The 26,485-nt window shown below is 41.5% G+C and overlaps 1 protein-coding gene across 1 annotated transcript; it reads left to right on the forward strand.

Annotated features, from left to right (window-relative positions):
- LOC124147098 lies at window positions 1–26,485 on the forward strand. Its single transcript, XM_046517718.2, has 12 exons — window positions 1–89; window positions 2,376–3,210; window positions 6,834–6,966; window positions 9,513–9,663; window positions 12,508–12,697; window positions 13,103–13,211; window positions 14,225–14,316; window positions 17,562–17,721; window positions 19,656–19,861; window positions 21,219–21,337; window positions 22,435–22,498; window positions 23,010–26,485. The coding sequence occupies exons 2-12, from the start codon at window positions 2,428–2,430 to the stop codon at window positions 23,103–23,105; spliced, it is 2,103 nt and encodes a 700-aa protein (XP_046373674.2). The 5' UTR covers window positions 1–89; window positions 2,376–2,427; the 3' UTR covers window positions 23,106–26,485.

The raw sequence follows: 26,485 nt of genomic DNA on the forward strand, positions 1-26,485 counted from the left end.
AGCAATAGTCTCTACAGATGTGAAGAAGTCGCTTGACACTCCAAGGTTGACATGCGACAGGTATCACCGGGAGTCTCGGGACTGATGATGTAAGAGTAGCGTTCGATGTAGTGTTACTTTTATTATTTCGAAAAGTGAATTTGGTCCAGGCAGGGATTCCCAGGGGGAAACGCGTGTTCAGCTGTTTTCAAATAAACAACACTGGTCATGGTTCAGAGCACCCAGACCTGATCTCGCGTCACGAGCTCATAAGAATCCCACAATAACAGTACTAACTTATGAAAAGAGGGAAGTTATGTGTAAGATGTAATTTTGAGTCTCAAAAGGAATAATAGGAAAGCTATTAGAAGAAAACCAGCAATAGAGGCGGGCCCATACAGGCGAATCATTGAAACGACTTCCTCGAAAAAACGCCGGGTCACACAACCCTCGGCCTTGAATAAACAACGTGTGGCATTTTAGTTTACAAAGTATAGATATGTAAGCCTACTAACATATGGATGAGAAGCCTATTGTATACCGTAATAGTTGGAGGTACAGAACAAGCGAAAAATCCAAGGCTATGATCATAAATTCCCCATCTGAAAAAAATAAATGCCTTGTATAAATGTCATGTCTCGAGACCTTCCAAACTAAATATATCCTGGGCGTATATTCAAGGATTTACAGTAACCAGGTAACAAAGGTACAATCCAGGCCCCGATTTCTCGAAATAAACTTAAGTTAAAAAACTGACTTTGAGATTTGAGTAAAACTTACGTTTGTTCAGGTCATTATGATGTTGAATTTCTTCTGACAGTTAAGATTCATCACAGACCTGTCCGTGGATTCATTAAGTTGTGACCAGTGAATCCTTCAACCAGATGCATGCACTTTCCACAATGTTGTAAATTTAAGAAATAGTGTGTAATAAAAATACTGATAATACATAAGGCAAAAATTAAGACATGCCCTGCTTTCCCTTATCAAACCAACAAATTGAAAATGTGAAAAAAATATTATTACCCTTTGATAAAACTTAATGTACAAATTGTTTTATATTAAAAGAAAATGACGGATTGATGGATGTATATTGATGATGTTGGCTTTTCAGCTAAATATTCATTTACAGTCAATTCCGGCAATAAGGAAGTTAGATAGGCCTAATTCTGTCTGGTTACACATCACATCAGTACCATGTGCCTGCAACCATTCTATGATGTTCCTCCAACCCTACAGTGTACCTTCCAGTGCTGACAGTGTAATTTTGATTAATATAAGAAGGATATGCATGCCACCTATTTATGATAAAGGCGACCCGTGAAGATGCGGGGTAGAATAGGTCTTCAGCAACCCATGCTTGCCGTAAAAGGCGACTATGCTTGTCATAAAAGGCGACTAACGGGATTGGGTGGTCAGGCTCGCTGACTTGGTTGATGCACGGTCATGGATCCCAATTTCGTGGATCGATGCTCATGATATCAATCACTTGATTGTCTGGTCCAGACTCGATTATTTACAGACCGCCGTCATATTGCTGGAATATTGCTGAGTGCAGTGTTAAACAACAAACCAACCAACCAACCAATATGATAAAGGTTTACCAAAGATTTGTCAAATCTCAAGGAAAAGGTTGAAATATATTAAAAATATGTTGACATATGTGTACTGACAGCAGCTGGTCAGTCCCAGTGTCTGAGAGATGAGCAGGACAGTATGACAAGAATGAAAATAACTGAATTGTCGGGGTCTAATTTGTAAAATAATGTGTTTAAAGCGCTACACTAATAGCCCGATCAACGGTCTACTTCATAGTATGGAGTTAAGAGAAGATTTTAATTTTTTAAATATTACATCAACTGAAATACAGTATAGAGAAGAGTAATTGATACATGTGAGAGTTGACTTTACTGGGGTGTGACATTGAAAAGCAGCATCAAAACGTAGGAACATGAGAACTGTGCAGTCAGAAAGACATGGTGTTAGTACAGGGGTTATATATATATATTATATTATATTTGTAGTTATTATTATAGTCTTAGCATTGGATGATTTTGTTCTATATATGCTTGGATATTTCATTTACATTAATATGTGAGGATATTCTTCAGGCAAAACATTGTCATAAATTTTTGATAATGCGATTAGAATTAGTATAGTATCCAGAACATGTTACATCACATGACGAGGCTGAGATCAATCTGAAAATCCTCAACAAGAAGAAAATGTGGCTTTTCTTGTAAAATAGCATGTTTTTTTCATCTGTTATCCTGATAAAGTTCATGTTCATAAAAATATCAACTCAATCTCATTAAAATTACACCCGTACGAGCACTCAGATCTGTTTTGAGATTGATATCAAGTTGATGTGATAAAATATGTCTGTGTTATTTCAGGCTACTTCCCTGATGCAAGTAAGTCCACGAAGTCAAGTTGAGCGTGCTACAGATGGGCAGTACCTCTAGCATAGCTAAGCCGGAGGCTGATGATCCTGATCCAGAAATGAACAGGTCAAGGTCAACCGGGAAGCAAAGTAAAGACAAAGCACCAGCACCAGCACCAGCAACAGCATCTGCACCACCACCGCCACCACCACCACCAGTCCAGTCTGTTTCCGTTGAAAATAATAAGAAGCCACACCCACAAGATGGCGGAGAAGATGAAGTGGATGCTCCATTGTATGATCCCCAAAAAAAGGAGGATGTGTTTGGGAAATCGGTTGCAGAGCCCAAGGCTGTTCAAGAGGAAAAGACCAACGTAGCTGACATGAGTGAAGCAGACGCGAAAGTGTTGCATGCAATGAAGAAAAAACACCCTGATTTAGCTGCTACTTTTGATGGTCAGTACAAATTTGTGTCTGTCCTGAAGGGGGACCTACTACTTGAAACAGAAAGGAGTTATTTGCAGAATTCAATTGAAAGAGATTTGTCACTGAAGTTCATGGAGGAGAATGAAAGAAACAGAACACTCATGGCTGATTTTTTAGCTGAAATTGATGCAGCCATTGTCTTATATGATTCATACAAAGCCATAATGATGAAAGAAAAGTTGGAGTACATGACAGACAGCATCCTGCAGGGATTGGTAACAAAACCAGAGATGATGTTTGTTTTTACCATCCGGGGTATAATGTGGAATTATTCTGATGCAAGTTCACTGTTCTCGGAGAGACTTGGCAGCACTGGAGTGTTTGAAGATCTTGGGAAGGACCTTCAGCACATGAAGGAAGGGGTAGGTTTGCTGAAGAATTGTAATTAGCTTCTCAAGTACAGTCCGTTTGACTCCAAATGAGAACGATGAATTGCAAAATAACTCAAAATCCAGAAAAGTGTATGAAACATCAATACGGTACTTGACCATGAATACCCTGTACCCAACAAAATCTGAATTTTGTTTATTTTAAGACCCATGACGGATGAAGTTCTTTAAGAAACTATCATGTAATTTTGTATAGAAATGTGTACATGACACATAGGGGGGACAAACCGTGGAAGGCACAGCGCAAGCACAGTCTGCACATGCTACACAGTGACCGTGTTCATTCAATGACAAGATGCGCTACTCAGCAGATGTTAAACAGTTGATGTTGAATGTGTATGATTTCCTTAGAAGTGAAGCAGAAAGAGCAAAGCCTTTTTATGCAATTAATAAATTCTTGAAACGAGCTTCAAAAGCTCTTGGTATGTCCCCTCAGAAACTTAAAAATGTTGTTAGTCGATGAGATACAAATAGTCAGGCCAAGGAGGTAGGGAACATGTCAAAACCACGCAAGGTTGATAAATTAGACAGTTTTCAGAGGGATCAAGTCAGACGTGCAATTGTTAAACTGCACTCAGAAAATAAGTACCTGTCCCTAAGAATTTTGAAGAAACACCTTGAAACTGACCATGATTTACGTGTTACAAAGTACAAACTATGGCAGCTGTTGCATACATTTGGTTACAAATACAAAAAGATAACTGGAGAAAATAGGGCTGTGTTGTGTGAACGGTCTGACATTGTTCGTTTCCGAAATCATTACCTTCGTACCATCAAGCAGAAACGTGAAGAAGGATATGAGCCCGTCTTCTTAGATGAGACATGGGTAAATGCGTCACACACAGCCAGCAGTCAGTGGGTACCCAGTGGTAACTGTAAGGAGTCTGGTAGAAAGTTACCAATGGGAAAGGGTGAAAGACTCATAGTTCTCCATGCTGGTTCTGCTAGTCAGGGTTTTCTCCCAGACTGTGACCACATCTTTAGAGCCAAGGCCAAAGACAACAGGGACTACCACACAGAAATGAAGGGCAATGTATTTCTGGAGTGGGTGAAAGATAAATTAGTCCCTGCTTTGCCTACCAAGTCTTTCATTGTCATGGACGATGCACCGTATCATAGTGTGCAGGATCCAGAGAGCAAGACTCCAACCTCTAATAACCGTAAAGGAGTTTGTCCCCCCTACGTGGTCATGTACACATTTCTATACAAAAGTACATGATAGTTTCTTAAAGAACTTCATCCGTCATGGGTCTTAAAATAAACAAAATTCAGATTTTGTTGGGTACAGGGTATTCATGGTCAAGTACCGTATTGATGTTTCATACACTTTTCTGGATTTCGAGTTATTTTGCAATTCATCGTTCTCATTTGGAGTCAAACGGACTGTAGCTGAATAGTGACAGTGCACAGCTCACAATCAGTTTAAGTCAAGTGGTGTTGGTGGCCATGAGTAGATGGTGACCACGCTTGGCAAGTTTGACTCCTGGGGTTTCCAGGTCTTATACATTACCCAGCCACACTGATTAAGGTATGTGGCTGGTGGCTTTGTTCATGTGGGTGAAAGGAATAATGAGATGGTAATATGAATGCGAAACCATCTTCCCGAGGCAAAGGAGTCAAGTGGCTATTATGAGTTATGTCCCTTATATGTCCCTCCTATTGATCAATCAGATTCCCCCTCTCATATCACTTATCAAACAAATGGCGGTGCTCAGTCATGACGATCTAATCGATAATCAAAATCCATATTGTAATTAAAAGGGTCTCACTTCGTGACGTTCATCAGATCACGTGAGCACCTGATTGAAAACATGAAAAGATTTGGAATATATCTGTGGATATATGCTGAGCTGACAGTACACATGCATTGAAAATCCTGCAATCGACTGAAATCTGCACAGCAGTTTACAAACCTGATGTCGATTTTGATTGGACTATGCATAGAATCGTTAATCCAGCTAAATTGTAACTTCATAATTCAAGCCTAGTTTGGCAAGGGTGGAAACTGAACTTTTAAAGTCAGTTAACTCCCTTGCCTCAGGAAGATGATGCAAAACCTGGTAGCATCTACAAGGCAGCTTGGGTTGTTTACTTCCCTGGGTCTGCCAGTGACCTGTTGACTGAGGTAATATTGCTTCAAGCATCTGCTCTGTGAAGTGGAGTCTGCCAAGTCGTTAGTATTGTTGTTATATATATCATTATTATCATCATTTGGTAGTTGTATCTTTTGTAAGCATCTGACCGCCTCTTTGGTCTTGTGGATAGAGCCTGTGCCCATACAGCAGAAGGTCTGTGGTTCGATCCCTGGCCGCATCATACCAAAAGATGTTGGTACTTGTTGTTTCCCTGCCTGTTACTCCACATTAAGGGGATAAAACAATGACTGGTCGACTCTGAGTCAGTATACTGTATTTGAGGTTGGGTGTCTATCATGTCTATGAGAAACTGCAGTATGATATCTCAGGGGGGTCTAGCACTATAAAACCAGTTTGAGTCCGGACTAGTACACAGATACAGACTCTGTAAACTTGTTCTCTGAAACTCATGAAGCTGAACCTCGGACATTTATCTTTTTATGATATTTTGTTGAAATCATAAGGATTTTGCAATATATTGTATATTATCGTTAGAAACAATATCCTCCTGAGAATTTGATAAGGTGCAGAGTCGAAACTTTGTGTCAAATAAATATAAATGTTGTACATCATTATTTTGCAACAATGTTAAACAATAGTTCATTCATTCTTGCAGACTTAGAAACTGGAAATTTAGTTACCTGTTTCATATTTTTCAATATATTTGTCCTCTTTTATCAACATGTTGTCTTTGTTGACATTTTTAACTGTTGACTGTATATCAAGGTGAGCTACAGTGTAGTAACACTAGTTATGTTTCAGACGGCCAAGATTAGGTCTATCTTCAAAACAAGGAAAAATAATTTGTCTAGCCATGAGATATGGGTAGGATAAAGCACGTCCGAGGGTTTTTGTGATATTTAAAACTCGCATCTGCAAGATAAAACTGAGGGGCGTCAACCCTGTGGTTTTATCCCAAGGATAAGGGGTTTAAATATCATAAAAACCTGAGGGTAAGTGTTTTATCTAACTTATGAACTGAAAAATGAAACTTAAAACAACATTTATCAACATTTTATGTTTCAAACATACTTTCTATGAACCTTAGGAAACGGGCGTAAAATATCTGTTGCTGGCGGTGTATTGTACTTTGAAAAGACGTTCTTAAAAGCTTTGTGATTTATCAGCGCCCCTGTAGTCTGGTGGTACACTCACTGGGCTACAGATACAAAGGTTGTGTGTTTGATCCTTGGGAATATAAAGAAAACATTTGTTATTTGATTTTAGATTTCAATACCTTGTGGTAAAATGCAAAATAAATTTCTAGCAAGAAACATTCGTATATAACAATTTAAATGGAAGTTGTATAAATAAAATCCCTGGGATTTGATTTGATATCCCGGGGATATTATCACATACCTGTTATAAGGTTTATCCCTACTGGAGAACAATAGGATGACATCACTGGAGGTTTTAGTGTATGATTTACATCTGTGTCATCTAACCATTTTCCTGTTAAAGGACCTGGGTTACTCCTTTGAATCGTGTGTTGGCATCCTTCACAATACATCCAAGAGTCCAGCAAATCGGCCATTGATGCGGGCCCAGGAGATCGGCAAACACTTGTTGCCCTTTCTTAAATCTAAAAAAACAGGTAAGATATATTTTGAGAATAATCTGAAAGCTACATGAAAAGATGGATCATCTTTTCTGAGTGGATTTTCTTTGGAAGTGACTTCGAACACTGATTCAAACTTTGTTCCAAGAGGCAGAGATGGCAAAAGCTTTACTGATCTTGTAATTCATGGCTTTGTTCCCCAGATGTAAAGATGGTGACTTTAGTGATCTTGTAATTCATGGCTTTGTTCCCCAGATGTAAAGATGGTGACTTTAGTGATCTTGTAATTCATGGCTTTGTTCCCCAGACGTAAAGATGGTGATGTTACTGACCTTGTAATTCATGGCTTTGTTCCCCAGATGTAAAGATGGTGACTTTAGTGATCTTGTAATTCATGGCTTTGTTCCCCAGATGTAAAGATGGTGACTTTAGTGATCTTGTAATTCATGGCTTTGTTCCCCAGATGTAAAGATGGTGATGTTACTGACCTTGTAATTCATGGCTTTGTTCCCCAGATGTAAAGATGGTGACCGTAGTGACCTTGTAATTCATGGCTTTGTTCCCCAGATGTAAAGATGGTTACGTTACTGACCTTGTAATTCATGGCTTTGTTCCCCAGATGTAAAGATGGTGACTGTAGTGATCTTGTAATTCATGGCTTTGTTCCCCAGATGTGAAGATGGTGACGTTACTGACCTTGTAATTCATGGCTTTGTCCCCAGATGTAAAGATGGTGACTGTAGTGACCTTGTAATTCATTGCTTTGTTCCCCAGATGTGAAGATGGTGACGTTACTGACCTTGTAATTCATGGCTTTGTCCCCAGATGTAAAGATGGTGACTGTAGGGATCTTGTAATTCATGGCTTTGTTCCCCAGATGTGAAGATGGTGACGTTACTGACCTTGTAATTCATGGCTTTGTCCCCAGATGTAAAGATGGTGACTTTAGTGATCTTGTAATTCATGGCTTTGTTCCCCAGACGTAAAGATGGTGATGTTACTGACCTTGTAATTCATGGCTTTGTTCCCCAGATGTAAAGATGGTGACTTTAGTGATCTTGTAATTCATGGCTTTGTTCCCCAGATGTAAAGATGGTGACTTTAGTGATCTTGTAATTCATGGCTTTGTTCCCCAGATGTGAAGATGGTGACTTTAGTGATCTTGTAATTCATGGCTTTGTCCCCAGATGTAAAGATGGTGACTGTAGTGACCTTGTAATTCATGGCTTTGTTCCCCAGATGTGAAGATGGTGACGTTACTGACCTTGTAATTCATGGCTTTGTCCCCAGATGTAAAGATGGTGACTGTAGGGATCTTGTAATTCATGGCTTTGTTCCCCAGATGTGAAGATGGTGACGTTACTGACCTTGTAATTCATGGCTTTGTCCCCAGATGTAAAGATGGTAACTTTACTGACCTTGTAATTCATGGCTTTGTCCCCAGATGTAAAGATGGTGACTTTAGTGATCTTGTAATTCATGGCTTTGTTCCCCAGATGTAAAGATGGTAACTTTACTGACCTTGTAATTCATGGCTTTGTTCCCCAGATGTAAAGATGGTAACTTTACTGACCTTGTAATTCATGGCTTGTTCCCCAGATGTAAAGATGGTAACTTTGCTGACCTTGTAATTCATGGCTTTGTTCCCCAGATGTAAAGATGGTGACTTTAGTGATCTTGTAATTCATGGCTTTGTTCCCCAGATGTAAAGATGGTAACTTTACTGACCTTGTAATTCATGGCTTTGTCCCCAGATGTAAAGATGGTAACTTTACTGACCTTGTAATTCATGGCTTTGTTCCCCAGATGTAAAGATGGTAACTTTACTGACCTTGTAATTCATGGCTTGTTCCCCAGATGTAAAGATGGTAACTTTACTGACCTTGTAATTCATGGCTTTGTCCCCAGATGTAAAGATGGTAACTTTACTGACCTTGTAATTCATGGCTTTGTTCCCCAGATGTAAAGATGGTAACTTTACTGACCTTGTAATTCATGGCTTGTTCCCCAGATGTAAAGATGGTGACTTTAGTGATCTTGTAATTCATTGCTTTGTTCCCCAGATGTAAAGATGGTGATGTTACGGACCTTGTAATTCATGGCTTTGTTCCCCAGATGTAAAGATGGTGACTTTAGTGATCTTGTAATTCATTGCTTTGTTCCCCAGATGTAAAGATGGTGATGTTACTGACCTTGTAATTCATGGCTTTGTTCCCCAGATGTAAAGATGGTGACTTTAGTGATCTTGTAATTCATGGCTTTGTTCCCCAGATGTAAAGATGGTGACTTTAGTGATCTTGTAATTCATGGCTTTGTTCCCCAGATGTAAAGATGGTGACTTTAGTGATCTTGTAATTCATGGCTTTGTTCCCCAGATGTAAAGATGGTGACTGTAGTGACCTTGTAATTCATGGCTTTGTTCCCCAGATGTGAAGATGGTGACGTTACTGACCTTGTAATTCATGGCTTTGTCCCCAGATGTAAAGATGGTGACTGTAGTGATCTTGTAATTCATGGCTTTGTTCCCCAGATGTGAAGATGGTGACGTTACTGACCTTGTAATTCATGGCTTTGTTCCCCAGACGTAAAGATGGTGACGTTACTGACCTTGTCCTACATCCTTGATGAGTCCCAGAACGACCTCCTTCTGGCTGACGATTCTGTCTTTGACTTCATACTTAGCATGATCAAGTTGGCCTGGAAAGCACAGGATCATCGCTATAATGGTTTCAGGTATAGTTGTGTGAGACAGTGAGTGTGTCAAAAGGGATACAGGTCATACATTTACCACTTTGGCGATACCATTTAACACGGGTGTGGTGCTGACGAACCAAGAATCTTTATCGGGGTGAAATCTGGAATTTGATCCCATGGCTTGTGGATCGTGGCACGGTTGTGGGTGCAGATCTTTACAGGCCACCAGACCATCGGATCCCTGTGCCAATCCCCTTAGGGTATTCCAGATGCCGAGCACTGTTAAGTGATATTCCGGATGCTGCAGTGACGTATGCTGGAAGCCATGGAATGTTTATCTGGTACGCGGATGCCAATTGTTCAATGTTGCAATATAATTCTGATCTTTTTTTTCTTGCAAAGAGTGACAAAGCAATAAAACATTTAGCCCTGATCTGATAAGAATGCATGGTCATTCATGCTATGTGAAAATCCTAGTCTCATTAACATGTACCAGCTGTGTACAATGATATGGCTCAAGAGTTCTTTACTTCGATGCCTAGACAAATAAAGATGTATGCGAAATGCCTACAGGTCAGAGGTTGGTGCCCTCAGTTGATTTGCCTGCAATAGTGTTGACACCACAGACATAGGATCTGATGCCAAATCTGTTGGAGAGAATTGTCTTTCAGAACAATTATTTGTTCTTTCTACCGTCTCAGAAACATTTTCAAAATGATTATTTATAAAACAAGTGCACCTGATGTTTAGCCACAGGGCTACCCCACTGCCCCCACCTGATGTTTAGCCACTGGGCTACCCCACTGCCCCCACCTGATGTTTAGCCACATGGCTACCCCACTGCCCCTACCTGATGTTTAGCCACAGGGCTATCCCACTGCCCCCACCTGATGTTTAGCCACAGGGCTACCCCACCTGATGTTTAGCCACTGGGCTACCCCACTGCCCCCACCTGATGTTTAGCCACTGAGCTACCCCACTGCCCCCACCTGATGTTTAGCCACTGAGCTACCCCATTGCCCCCACCTGATGTTTAGCCACTGGGCTACCCCACTGCCCCCACCTGATGTTTAGCCACAGGGCTACCCCACTGCCCCCACCTGATGTTTAGCCACTGGGCTACCCCACTGCCCCCACCTGATGTTTAGCTACAGCACTGCCCCCCCCTGATGTTTAGCCACTGAGCTACCCCACTGCCCCCACCTGATGTTTAGCCACTGGGCTACCCCACTGCCCCCACCTGATGTTTAGCCACTGGGCTACCCCACTGCCCCCACCTGATGTTTAGCCACAGGGCTACCCCACTGCCCCCACCTGATGTTTAGCCACTGGGCTACCCCACTGCCCCCACCTGATGTTTAGCCACAGAGCTACCCCACTGCCCCCACCTGATGTTTAGCCACTGGGCTACCCCACTGCCCCCACCTGATGTTTAGCCACTGGGCTACCCCACTGCCCCCACCTGATGTTTAGCCACTGGGCTACCCCACTGCCCCCACCTGATGTTTAGCCACAGAGCTACCCCACTGCCCCCACCTGATGTTTAGCCACTGGGCTACCCCACTGCCCCCACCTGATGTTTAGCCACTGGGCTACCCCACTGCCCCCACCTGATGTTTAGCCACTGGGCTACCCCACTGCCCCCACCTGATGTTTAGCCACAGAGCTACCCCACTGCCCCCATCTGATGTTTAGCCACTGGGCTACCCCACTGCCCCCACCTGATGTTTAGCCACTGGGCTACCCCACTGCCCCCACCTGATGTTTAGCCACTGAGCTACCCCACTGCCCCCACCTGATGTTTAGCCACAGGGCTACCCCACTGCCCCCACCTGATGTTTAGCCACTGGGCTACCCCACTGCCCCCACCTGATGTTTAGCCACTGGGCTACCCCACTGCCCCCACCTGATGTTTAGCCACTGGGCTACCCCACTGCCCCCACCTGATGTTTAGCTACAGCACTGCCCCCACCTGATGTTTAGCTACAGCACTACCCCACCTGATGTTTAGCCACAGGGCTACCCCACTGCCCCTCCCCCCCTGATGTTTAGCCACTGGGCTACCCCACTGCCCCCACCTGATGTTTAGCTACAGCACTACCCCACCTGATGTTTAGCCACAGGGCTACCCCACTGCCCCCACCTGATGTTTAGCCACAGAGCTACCCCACTGCCCCCACCTGATGTTTAGCCACAGAGCTACCCCACTGCCCCCACCTGATGTTTAGCCACAGAGCTACCCCACTGCCCCCACCTGATGTTTAGCCACAGAGCTACCCCACTGCCCCCACCTGATGTTTAGCCACTGGGCTACCCCACTGCCCCCACCTGATGTTTAGCTACAGCACTGCCCCCACCTGATGTTTAGCTACAGCACTACCCCACCTGATGTTTAGCCACAGGGCTACCCCACTGCCCCTCCCCCCCTGATGTTTAGCCACTGAGCTACCCCACTGCCCCCACCTGATGTTTAGCTACAGCACTGCCCCCACCTGATGTTTAGCTACAGCACTACCCCACCTGATGTTTAGCCACAGGGCTACCCCACTGCCCCTCCCCCCCTGATGTTTAGCCACTGGGCTACCCCACTGCCCCCACCTGATGTTTAGCTACAGCACTACCCCACCTGATGTTTAGCCACAGGGCTACCCCACTGCCCCTCCCCCCCTGATGTTTAGCCACTGAGCTACCCCACTGCCCCCACCTGATGTTTAGCCACAGAGCTACCCCACTGCCCCCACCTGATGTTTAGCCACAGAGCTACCCCACTGCCCCCACCTGATGTTTAGCCACAGGGCTACCCCACTGCCCCCACCTGATGTTTAGCCACAGGGCTACCCCACTGCCCCCACCTGATGTATGTTCTGCATGTTGTTCCTGTAGTGTGATGGAGTTGGTGGAGGGACTGACGGGGTTGGCCAAGAATGATGACAATAAGAAGCTGATTGAGAAGAAAGGTGCCGTGGCGACAGTGATGAAGATTGTGAAGGATGGAAGCGATGACGAGAAGCTGGTTGCTGTCAAATGTATCTGGGAGCTCTCCTTCGACAAGGACAACAGGAAAACCTTTCATGTGGGTTCTTCAGCAAAATACCGTAAATTATTATACAAGTGTGATAGTGTGAGCAGAGGCGAGTAAGTGACTATTGTTGTACACTGCTTTTAGCAATATTCCAGAAATATCAAGATGGGTGAAAAAATGACAGTTCTACTTTTTCAAATAAACATGATAAAAAAAGTTATAAATGGGAACATTACAAAGGGACTTGTAGTTTACTTTAGGATTAAAGGGAGAAGGGGGATCATGACCTATCTCCCCCCCCCCCCCCCCCCCCGTGTAATACAAGGATGCAGAAGATAGAAGATATACGTCTGAGGTAACAAGATAAAAAAAATTATAAAAAAAATATAACAGCTTGTTTGTCATTTTTCACAGAAATATTTTGTTCACCAAATGTCTTGTTGGGATTTTTCACAGGAGAATGAAGAACTGATGAAGCTGCTGAAGTCTGTCAAAATGTCAGACAACAAGAAGTTGTCAAAAGCTGGTGGTGGTGCATTATGGGAAATACATTTACACAGTGTTGGTAGGTAATGGAGGTGGCTAGGAGGTCACTAAGGATGGGATCACTTTATTTCAGTTATTTGTAGCTTATTACTAAACTGTATACAAATTGGATCTGCTAGCTATCATATTTTCTCCAACAGAGCAAATGGTTAGAGTATCAAGTATGAGTGACATGTATCAGTAGTTGAGTGTACGAGATTTTACGGGTTGTGTGGCCTTGTACACCATGAGTCAAGGGGTGGACACAAACTTTGAGCTTGTTAGTCCTGTACGTCCTGCTACGAACACTTGCAACAAATTCATCAGTAGTTACAGTAGTTACAGCAGTTACAGACACAGTTCATGTTTTGTTACATGTTTGTGAGCCATTTGCTCTACACTGTGTCGCTGTCTGATGTGTGAAGGCAATTTGTGAACTGGGTCAATTGTGATGTGACGAGCATGTGATATCACAAACACTATGACATCATGGTGTCCATACTGACCTCCCAATCGACAATGACCAACCAATCAGATGGCTAGATATTTTTATGAGTAATAAGGTTTCCTATAGGTTTAAAAAATATCTGCTGACATCTCCACAATGTTGGACTAAAACAGGAATCGAGTTCTCACAATGTATGACCTGACTATCAGTATGTCATGTTAGTTATGTTGCTTTCTGATAGTTGAGTCAGTGATGTAGGTCGTTGAATCAGTGATGTGGGTCAGTGACAGTGATGTACGTCAGTGAATCAGTAAAGTAGGTCGTTGAACCAGTGATGTAGGTCGTTGAATCAGTGATGTAGGTAGTTGAGTCAGTGATTTAGGTCGTTGAGTCAGTAATGTAGGTCATTGAATCAGTGATGTAGGTCGTTGATTCAGTAATGTAGGTCATTGAATCAGTGATGTAGGTCGTTGAGTCAGTAATGTAGGTAATTGAATCAGTGATGTAGGTCGTTGAATCAGTGATGTAGGTCGTTGAATCAGAGATGTAGGTCGTTGAGTCAGTGATCATGGTGATGTTGTGGTGATGGATGTTATGTTTATCAGACAGTGCCTTGGAGGGCCAGACTGGAGGAGAGGAGGGAGGCGGACACATCATGATCAGCTACCAGTGGGCTGACCAGAAGAAGCTTCTCCAGGTACCATCATCAGCAGGCTAGAGTCTAGTCCATGTACCTACTGCACCTCATCAGCAGGCTAGAGTCTAGTCCATGTACCTACTGCACGTCAACAGCAGGCTAGAGTCTAGTCCATGTACCTACTGCACCTCATCAGCAGGCTAGAGTCTAGTCCATGTACCTACTGCACCTCATCAGCAGGCTAGAGTCTAGTCCATGTACCTACTGCACCTCATCAGCAGGCTAGAGTCTAGTCCATGTACCTACTGCACCTCATCAGCAGGCTAGAGTCTAGTCCATGTACCTACTGCACCTCATCAGCAGGCTAGAGTCTAGTCCATGTACCTACTGCACCTCATCAGCAGGCTAGAGTCTAGTCCATGTACCTACTGCACCTCATCAGCAGACAAGAGTCTAGTCCATGTACCTACTATACCTCATCAGCAGGCTAGAGTCTAGTCCATGTACCTACTGCCCCTCATCAGCAGGCTAGAGTCTAGTACATGTACCTACTGCACCTCATCAGCAGGCTAGAGTCTAGTCCATGTACCTACTGCACCTCATCAGCAGGCTAGAGTCTAGTCCATGTACCTACTGCACCTCATCAGCAGACTAGAGTCTAGTCCATGTACCTACTGCACCTCATCAGCAGGCTAGAGTCTAGTCCATGTACCTACTGCACCTCATCAGCAGGCTAGAGTCTAGTCCATGTACCTACTGCACCTCATCAGCAGGCTAGAGTCTAGTCCATGTACCTACTGCACCTCATCAGCAGGCTAGAGTCTAGTCCATGTACCTACTGCACCTCATCAGCAGGCTAGAGTCTAGTCCATGTACCTACTGCACCTCATCAGCAGACAAGAGTCTAGTCCATGTACCTACTATACCTCATCAGCAGGCTAGAGTCTAGTACATGTACCTACTGCACCTCATCAGCAGGCTAGAGTCTAGTCCATGTACCTACTGCACCTCATCAGCAGGCTAGAGTCTAGTACATCTACCTACTGCACCTCATCAGCAGGCTAGAGTCTAGTCCATGTACCTACTGCCCCTCATCAGCAGGCTAGAGTCTAGTCCATGTACCTACTGCACCTCATCAGCAGGCTAGAGTCTAGTCCATGTACCTACTGCACCTCATCAGCAGGCTAGAGTCTAGTCCATGTACCTACTGCACCTCATCAGCAGGCTAGAGTCTAGTCCATGTACCTACTGCACCTTATCAGCAGGCTAGAGTCTAGTCCATGTACCTACTGCACCTCATCAGCAGGCTAGAGTCTAGTCCATGTACCTACTGCACCTCATCAGCAGGCTAGAGTCTAGTCCATGTACCTACTGCACCTCATCAGCAGGCTAGAGTCTAGTCCATGTACCTACTGCACCTCATCAGCAGGCTAGAGTCTAGTCCATGTACCTACTGCACCTCATCAGCAGGCTAGAGTCTAGTCCATGTACCTACTGCACCTCATCAGCAGGCTAGAGTCTAGTCCATGTACCTACTGCACCTCATCAGCAGGCTAGAGTCTAGTCCATGTACCTACTGCACCTCATCAGCAGGCTAGAGTCTAGTCCATGTACCTACTGCACCTCATCAGCAGGCTAGAGTCTAGTACATGTACCTACTATACCTCATCAGCAGGCTAGAGTCTAGTACATGTACCTACTGCACCTCATCAGCAGGCTAGAGTCTATTCCATGTACCTACTGCCCCTCATCAGCAGGCTAGAGTCTAGTCCATGTACCTACTGCACCTCGTCAGCAGGCTAGAGTCTAGTCCATGTACCTACTGCACCTCATCAGCAGGCTAGAGTCTAGTCCATGTACCTACTGCACCTCATCAGCAGGCTAGAGTCTAGTCCATGTACCTACTGCACCTCATCAGCAGGCTAGAGTCTAGTCCATGTACCTACTGCACCTCATCAGCAGGCTAGAGTCTAGTCCATGTACCTACTGCACCTCATCAGCAGGCTAGAGTCTAGTACATGTACCTACTGCCCCTCATCAGCAGGCTAGAGTCTAGTCCATGTACCTACTGCACCTCATCAGCAGGCTAGAGTCTAGTACATGTACCTACTATACCTCAACAGCAGACTAGAGTCTAGTCCATGTACCTACTGCACCTCATCAGCAGGCTAGAGTCTAGTCCATGTACCTACTGCACCTCATCAGCAGGCTAGAGTCTAGTCCATGTACCTACTGCACCTCATGAGCAGGCTAGAGTCTAGTCCATGTACCTACTGCACCTCATCAGCAGGCTAGAGTCTAGTCCATGTACCTACTGCACCTCATCAGCAGACTAGAGTCTAGTCCATGTACCTACTGCACCTCATCAGCAGGCTAGAGTCTAGTCCATGTACCTACTGCACCTCATCAGCAGGCTAGAGTCTAGTCCATGTACCTACTGCACCTCATCAGCAGGCTAGAGTCTAGTCCATGTACCTACTGCACCTCATCAGCAGGCTAGAGTCTAGTCCATGTACCTACTGCACCTCATCAGCAGGCTAGAGTCTAGTCCATGTACCTACTGCACCTCATCAGCAGGCTAGAGTCTAGTCCATGTACCTACTGCACCTCATCAGCAGGCTAGAGTCTAGTACATGTACCTACTATACCTCAACAGCAGGCTAGAGTCTAGTCCATGTACCTACTGCACCTCATCAGCAGGCTAGAGTCTAGTCCATGTACCTACTGCACCTCATCAGCAGGCTAGAGTCTAGTACATGTACCTACTGCACCTCATCAGCAGGCTAGAGTCTAGTACATGTACCTACTGCACCTCATCAGCAGGCTAGAGTCTAGTCCATGTACCTACTGCACCTCATCAGCAGGCTAGAGTCTAGTCCATGTACCTACTGCACCTCATCAGCAGGCTAGAGTCTGCAGTTGGTGGATGTTCATAGGCTTTCACATGCATCGCTAATAACTACTTTGTATTGAGTTCCTGATAAACTACTAAATAAAAATAAAATGACAGACTTGGACATTGAATGACGTCTTAACTCACTTCATCATTGCCTAGAATTTTCAACTAGACAGTTAGGTCAGCTTTACGGAAATGTTACTAGCCCAATTTAAGAGTACTGCCTATAATGAATGCTTCTCCACTGCAATCTGCTGTCAAACATCATGCTATGTTAAGAATCACTGATAGCCATGTTATGTAATGTACTGTTGTTCCTGTAAAGAGTTGCATCCCCTACCCATGCCAGAATCCGCTGATCATAGATTTGAAGCAGCAATAACCAAACTCCCTGACTCATGCTGTGTAGGTGAAAGAGATGCTGCGAGCTCAAGGCTTCAGTGTGTGGATGGATGTAGACAACATGGGGGGCTCCACACTCCAGGCGATGGCAGAGGCTGTGCAGAACTCGGCTGTCGTGCTCGTCTGTATGTCGGAGCGCTACAAGGAGAGCCAGAACTGCAGATCAGGTGAACACATCCGCCAAGGAGACTACCATCTCAACACTATTTAAGAAATAATCGACTCGTGGTCGTTGTTTATCATACAATAAAATGCTGCTGGGAGAATAAATCATGAGGTATGATAAACAACGACCATGAGTCGGTTATATCTTGTATGAGATGTCAACATTACATACAGCCTCTTTGAGAATGTTAGTAAAAAGTACACGCTTGAAAATTATTTACCTGTGTTTACATAATGATGACTTCCTGAATAGAATCCGACTGCAGCAATGTCAAATAAATCCATTTTATGAACAGGGGGTTTAAATTTGGTCTTTCCTACATATTCTCACAATCCTCATGTCGATTACCTGTACCTTTTCTCCCAATACCGATTATCATATCTCTCCCACTTTTGGAAGCGATCGTCAGCCATTGTGTTTATCTACATTGCCCAGCTACATCTATGGGTAACAACTCAAAAATAACACTGACCAATTCACGATGTCCTCAAGTTGCGAGCGCATGTTCAAATCTCTAGAAAGAGCATCATGATAGAACAATGTTTTATTGTGAAACAAACCGTGCTTCGTTCTTCATTGTTCTTTGCGATTATTCGCATAGCTGTCTTATCTGTATGTATACACAAGGACAGATTGGACACATGGATTGCAACATCTTTATTTTTGAAGCCTCACGGTGCCTCGCCATCAGTCAGCTTGTATACTGCTCAGTGCTGCACTGTGCTGTGTAGTAGTTTATAAAACATATACATTGTATAAAAAGTGATTCTTATTCATTCAGACAGTTTAACCAAGTAGTACAACATTCAACTTGAGTTGATTGTCTTTTCAACAGTATCTAAATTCCAAAAGGGATATGCACTGCCATTGGTGAAAGTGGTGGTACGGTGTTCATAGTTTGCTAGTTGTCTACCTTACTGGTAGGTAGTACATGGAAGCACCCGCGTGTGTCGAAATGAGTGGGCATGTAAGATAAACTGGTTAATAACAAATGTATGTCACATGGGTGCATGATCAAACTAAACACTGATTGAAGTTTAAATGCAATCCATTGCACTATATCGTACTAAAGACACCAAATTAAAGCAGAGATGATTGTGATGATGATGGTTATTGTGTTGTCTTTGTGCACTCGGCGTTTGACATCTTAATTCACAGTTGAATAGGGTAATTTTATTGGGACCATATCTGGTCCCATGGCAGCTGCTTTTCAATTTAGATAGTGTTGTTTCTTTCTATTATATTAAAAAACTGAAGCAGCCTAAGTTTTATCAAAATCCATTCCTAAATAGTCAAGTTACGTACACCTACTTCGTACTGAGTAACCATGACCTTCAATGCCATCCAGTCATATGCCAGAAAAATTCCCCAAGGGACCTCTAACATCTGTCTAGACTAACACATAGTATCTGAAAATATATAACTTTAATGCAAAAGAATGTTATATTAATCACCGAATTCGACGTAATGAGTGCCCTGTTCTAATAAGCGCCCACGGCAATATTTTCTAATATATTGGCTGGTGAACAATCCCAATTAGCACCCCTTCCGATTGATCAGTGTACACAAGACTTATTTATTCGTGCATAATATGCACTCATGTGTAATATGCACCATTAATTATGGGCATTTAAATTATATAAATATGGAAAATATATATGTCGCGTAAAATATGCACAGACATTTCTTTTGTATCATATTAGGCTGTCAGCATGCATAAATCACAATATTACCGATCTTTCAACTCTGTTTTTTTCTTACCAAAACTATATTCTAATAAGAACCCCCTTTTTCTAATTTTGAGAGTGCCCTGGGCACTTATTACGTCAAATATGGTATCTAGTAATTCTTGTCTTTTGTCTGAAACAAAATGACTTTAATCACTTGTTACTTAACAGAATGCCTTCTACTCATGAATTATTTTAATAATTGCAGAAGCCGAGTATGCATTCTCCCTCCAGAAGACCATAGTGCCTCTCCTCATGCAGCGTGCCTACAAGCCCGATGGCTGGCTGGGTATGATCAAGGGGACAAAACTCTTCTTCGAACTCAGTGGCAAATACGATTTCCAAGCAAAGGTCAATGATCTCATCAAAGAACTTGGAAACAAGGGAAAGACATCAAATCGTGGAATGCCTGTTGTAAGTGCAATGACCATTTGTTTGCAAAACTGTCAAGCGGGTTGCAATGCTACCAGAGATAATTTGCTTTATATCAGAGTTTAAGGCTGAGCTCGAGGTTCGCAGCAGGTCTGATTGTGAAGTAAATAAACCAATGTTTGTGAGACCCTTCTTATGTCCATCTTCTCGAGGCAAGGGAGTTAACTGACTATAAAAGTCCAGTTTCCACCCTTGAAGAACTAGGCTGGAATTATGGAGTTATATTTTGGCTTGACTAACGAGCCTATGCATAATCGAATCAAAATCCCGTAACGAAATCAACATCCGGTTCATAAACAACATGGCAACTTCTGTGCCAACTTTGTTTGAGTGCAGAATTTGCAGAGCATGTGTGGCACTATTTGGGCGTCGACACATATTTTCCAAATCTTTACACATTTTTAATCAAGGTGCTTAATTGATATCATGCACTTTGCGAGGTAAAACCTGTTTTATTACAATAAAGATCTTTATTATCAATTTTACTGGGTGCCAGCATTTTGTTTGAAATAAATGCAAATGATATGAGTGGTGGAATAAAATATATATATATGTATATAACAAACTCTCTACAGTGAACTAATGTATATAGCGAAGTGATATTTGATCCCGAACAAGCCCAAATACCACTAATTAGTGACATCCATGGGCGGATACAGAGGGGGGTTGTGGGGGTGCGCACCCCCCCTTTTATTTCGAAAAAAATCTTTATTTCTGTATAAATTACCACCAAAGACAATAAATAGATCTTAGTTGTGCACCTCCCCTTTTCAAAAAAGCTGTATCCGCCTCTGACGTCTATAGCAAACTGAGAATTCTCAATCAGTGTCAAGTGTCCCTGACAATTGGCTGTTCGCAATCAGTGGCGAATCAACACAATCAGGGGTGATGATTCAACCTTGTGCAGCTTGCTTAATGTTATTCCTACCTGTAATTGGACTAATTCTGTCTGTAAAACAAACATTAAACAAAAATATTTCACGAGTGTCACTTCACACTCGTGAATCTTATGGTATGAAGTGATCACTGCTAATACAGGTCAATGCTGCAGTTACGTGTATTGTGTTTTGTTTTATCCAGCAGATAATTCCGAGCAAAAATGTATATGACAAACAATGTAGATAACAAACTGGTTTCTCCAGTTCCTGGACTATTTGTCATACTAGAATGGAGACATTAGATGCCGGCCATAGAAGATGGATTCCCACCATCATCAACAATGATACATGTGTCTACAGCCAGCATATTTCTGCAAAATTGCTTTTATTCGCTTAATGTTTACTTTTTTTCTATAACTTCCGCAATGTGTTTTTTCTTATAATTGTCTACATCTGCTTAGGATGAGACTAAGATTCCGGTGATCCGAGCAGGCCCAGTGGATGCTGGGAAGGGTGCCAGTGTCGCAGGCTGGTCCAGTAAAGATGTCCTCAACTGGCTGCACAAGTCCCAAGTGACCATGTGAGTCTAGGTCTGAATATCATGTGACATGTGAGTCTAGGTCTGAATATCATGTGACATGTGAGTCTAGGTCTGAATATCAAGTGACCATGTGAGTCTAGGTCTGAATATCATGTGACATGTGAGTCTAGGTCTGAATATCATGTGACATGTGAGTCTAGGTCTGAATATCATGTGACATGTGAGTCTAGGTCTGAATATCATGTGACCATGTGAGTCTAGGTCTGAATATCATGTGACATGTGAGTCTAGGTCTGAATATCATGTGACATGTGAGTCTAGGTCTGAATATCATGTGACATGTGAGTCTAGGTCTGAATATCATGTGACGTGTGAGTCTAGGTCTGAATATCATGTGACGTGTGTATAGATCTGAATATCATGTGACATGTGTGACTAGGTTTGAATATCATGCGACCCTGTGTGACTAGATCTGAATATCATGTGACATGTGAATCTAGGTCTGAATATCATATGACCCTGTGAATCTAGATCTGAATATCATGTGACATGTGAGTCTAGGTCTGAATATCATGTGACGTGTGTATAGATCTGAATATCATGTGACATGTGTGACTAGGTTTGAATATCATGCGACCCTGTGTGTATAGATCTGAATATCATGTGACATGTGTGACTAGATCTGAATATCATGTGACCCTGTGAATCTAGATCTGAATATCATGTGACATGTGAGTCTAGGTCTGAATATCATGTGACGTGTGTATAGATCTGAAGATCATGTGACATGTGAATCTAGGTCTGAATATCATGTGACGTGTGTATAGATCTGAATATCATGTGACATGTGTGACTAGGTTTGAATATCATGCGACCCTGTGTGACTAGATCTGAATATCATGTGACATGTGAATCTAGATCTGAATATCATGTGACCCTGTGAATCTAGATCAGAATATCATGTGACATGTAAGTCTAGGTCTGAATATCATATGACCCTGTGAATCTAGATCTGAATATCATGTGACATGTGTGACTAGATCTTAATATCATGTGACATGTGAATCTAGGTCTGAATGTCAAGGGGTGATTTCAGGGCAGGATGGTCGATAAATAAGTTGTGTCTCGGGTTTCAGGAATGAGAAGCTTAAAAAGTTGACAGGAGAACATGTTGCCTTTCTGCGTAAACTGTCACACCGAGTAAGTACATGCAAGACTATTTCATGTTCCTCAATGAGATATACCTTCTGGAATGGAGGCCTGAGGTGCTATCTAGATTCCTTGGTGAATATCAAGAATCGGCAAAACACTATACCTAAGTGTGTCTTCCAAACTAATAGCTCTTAATTCAGATATTGTGTATTTGAGAAATAAGATGAGTTGTTACAGCCCAGCTAGATCTATGGGGAACAACTTACTAGACACCTCCCCTATCTAATGCCGTCCAATGTATGATGTCATCAAGTTGCGAGCGCATATTCAAATCTCCAGAAGTGACGTCATGATAGGACGATGTTTTGTCATGAAGTAAGCCCATGCTTCGTTCTTCATTGTTCTTTGCGATTTATCGCACAGCTATCTTATATTTCCTGACAATGCTATAACGTGTAATGTACATTTTATCCCATTGTTGTAAGTTAGATGTTTGTGATTATTTATGTCATTAATTTCACTGCACTGTTGTAGAGCATAACTTTCATTTATCCTACAGGCTCCAGAATATTACTTCAGCTATATTGAAAGAAAGCTCCATCTGGAATCTCTGGACGATATGATGCACTTCAGCAACGCACTTGACAATCTCTGATGATGAATTCAACAATGTACTTGATGATGAGATTATAAAGGACTAAAGCAGTGGAATATTTTTTAATCCTTGCTGTCAAAACTGTGAGTAAGCCATCCTGTTGTAATGTAACAAACAAGTGGCAACATTGACTCCTGGAAATCACATCATTTAAATATTTCACTGTAAAAATACCTACTTGGGTTTAAACAATATGTTGAAGTCAAGATAGTTATTTCACTGTAAAAATACCTTCATGGGTTTAAACAATACGTCAAAGTCAAGATAGTTATTTCACTGTAAAAATACTTACTTGGGTTTAAATAATTCTCCGAAGTCAAGATAGTAATTTCACTGTAAAAATACCTACATGGGTTTAAACAATACGTCAAAGTCAAGGTACAGTTATTTCACTGTAAAAATACCTACTTGGGTTTAAACAATATGTTGAAGTCAAGATAGTTATTTCACTGTAAAAATACCTACATGTACTTGGGTTTAAACAATATGTCAAAGTCAAGATACAGTTATTTCACTGTAAAAATATTTACTTGGGTTTGAACAATATGTCAAAGTCAAGATACAGTTATTTCACTGTAAAAATATTTACTTGGGTTTGAACAATATGTCAAAGTCAAGATACAGTTATTTCACTGTAAAAATACCTACTTGGGTTTAAACAATATGTCAAAGTCAAGATACAGTTATTTCACTGTAAAAATACCTACTTGGGTTTGAACAATATGTCAAAGTCAAGATACAGTTATTTCACTGTAAATATACCTACTTGGGTTTGAACAATATGTCAAAGTCAAGATACAGTTATTTCACTGTAAAAATATTTACTTGGGTTTGAACAATATGTCAAAGTCAAGATACAGTTATTTCACTGTAAAAATACCTACTTGGGTTTGAACAATATGTCAAAGTCAAGATACAGTTATTTCACTGTAAAAATACCTACTTGGGTTTGAACAATATGTCAAAGTCAAGATACAGTTATTTCACTGTAAAAATACCTACTTGGGTTTGAACAATATGTCAAAGTCAAGATACAGTTATTTTACTGTAAAAATACCTACTTGGGTTTGAACAATATGTCAAAGTCAAGATACAGTTATTTCACTGTAAAAATACCTACTTGGGTTTGAACAATATGTCAAAGTCAAGATACAGTTATTTCACTGTAAAAATACCTACTTGGGTTTGAACAATATGTCAAAGTCAAGATACAGTTATTTCACTGTAAAAATACCTACTTGGGTTTGAACAATATGTCAAAGTCAAGATACAGTTATTTCACTGTAAAAATACCTACTTGGGTTTGAACAATATGTCAAAGTCAAGATACAGTTATTTCACTGTAAAAATACCTACTTGGGTTTGAACAATATGTCAAAGTCAAGATACAGTTATTTCACTGTAAAAATACCTACTTGGGTTTAAACAATATGTCAAAGTCAAGATACAGTTATTTCACTGTAAAAATACCTACTTGGGTTTGAACAATATGTCAAAGTCAAGATACAGTTATTTCACTGTAAAAATATTTACTTGGGTTTAAACAATATGTCAAAGTCAAGATACAGTTATTTCACTGTAAATATACCTACTTGGGTTTGAACAATATGTCAAAGTCAAGATACAGTTATTTCACTGAAAAAATACTTACTTGGGTTTGAACAATATGTCAAAGTCAAGATACAGTTATTTCACTGTAAAAATATTTACTTGGGTTTAAACAATATGTCAAAGTCAAGATACAGTTATTTCACTGTAAATATACCTACTTGGGTTTGAACAATATGTCAAAGTCAAGATACAGTTATTTCACTGAAAAAATACTTACTTGGGTTTGAACAATATGTCAAAGTCAAGATACAGTTATTTCACTGTAAAAATACCTACTTGGGTTTGAACAATATGTCAAAGTCAAGATACAGTTATTTCGCTGAAAAAATACTTACTTGGGTTTAAACAATATGTCAAAGTCAAGATACAGTTATTTCGCTGAAAAAATACTTACTTGGGTGGAACAAAGGATGGAACAATACACCAATAATACACATCAACAATGAACAACAATGTAGAAAAATTTACATAATTCATACAAAATCTCAAAAATTTAAAAATAATTATTTTGTCTGAGTTGTGTTTTTTCCAGATTGATCAACAATGATAAGGCTGAGATGTTAATCAGTGATGTTTTTAACCAATCCGATGCACAGATGATGTGTAACATGATACATATTGATATTGATTGACCTTTTTTATTTAATATTAATATAAATATTAAATGTCATTTTACAATGCACCCCAAATCCCCTAGTTGCTGCTTATTGTGCTGTATTCACAGAGGCCAGACATCGACACAGTGGTATGTTTGGAGCATTCCTTGGAGAGGGGTAGATTGTTTCAATGAAAAGAGGTGCAGGAGAAACATTTATGGACAAAACATTCCGAGCATGTTGCTTTCACAGTAAGCTTTAAGCTGCATTCAAGCCCACTCATCCAACATCCAACATAGAGTCCTACCTACCTGCCTAGAATAACCACGCACCTCTGTGAATTAATGATGAGCAATCACATTATCACATCTACAATACCGATATAGAGTAGATATAGCAAGGTACGCCTTTCAAAAGGAATCTTTAATGTTGGAATATATGAATAAATATATTAATATAAATGAACGAGACTTTTTTAACCCCCAAATCCATACTCGAGAACGCTCAACATGCTCAAAGTACGGATCCATTATTACCCTGGTCAGGGGATCAGTGTGCACATTCTTCAGTTACATTCTCAGTTCCCTGGGCTACAAGTGTTGTTAATACATGCAATAGATTTTCAAATTGAGTTGATGTCAGATTGTTGTTGTGAAGTCATGTCACACTGTCACCTTTCACATTGTGCCATATCCATGTATTCTCATGACATGACACTACTGGTACACAGAGGGGACTTGAGTGAGGTCGTGACCCCAATGAATATGAATGAGTTCGCAGGGGTTATGATCGAGTTTGATTCATAAAGAAAAACATTTGAATGTAAGCGTTGCTTGTCACCCCAGCAGTATGCTGTAATGTGTTGTAGGGAAGATGTTATCCAACCATAATGTTTAATGTTCCTGTATGCATATTACAACTACACAACTGTACATATATGTGGCCCTGTGCAGAGCACAGATCACAAATCAGGTGAAATAAAGGCAAACCTGGCAGCATGTGCATTAGTGGTCACGCTTGGCAAGCTGATTTGTCAGACTGACCAATGATATTCTTGAGGGCAGCTCCAAGATTGAAGTTGTAAATCCTGTTATTTGATTGGCTGTTAAGACTGTGATACTCTGTATATTTCCTGGTTTTATTTTAATTTGAATAAAATTATAGAAGACTCCT

Source organism: Haliotis rufescens, unplaced genomic scaffold, assembly GCF_023055435.1.
Source record: "Haliotis rufescens isolate VD_foot unplaced genomic scaffold, xgHalRufe1.0.p SCAF_1, whole genome shotgun sequence".
In the NCBI taxonomy this organism is placed as follows: Eukaryota; Metazoa; Mollusca; class Gastropoda; order Lepetellida; family Haliotidae; genus Haliotis; species Haliotis rufescens.

Excerpts from the sequence above, each read along its gene's own strand:
- LOC124147098 (XM_046517718.2), top strand. The coding sequence starts at position 2,428 with ATGGGCAGTACCTCTAGCATAGCTAAGCCGGAGGCTGATGATCCTGAT. Across the intron at positions 9,664-12,507 it reads CATCGCTATAATGGTTTCAG|TGTGATGGAGTTGGTGGAGG; the intron begins GTATAGTTGTGT and ends TTGTTCCTGTAG. Across the intron at positions 17,722-19,655 it reads GAGCCAGAACTGCAGATCAG|AAGCCGAGTATGCATTCTCC; the intron begins GTGAACACATCC and ends TAATAATTGCAG.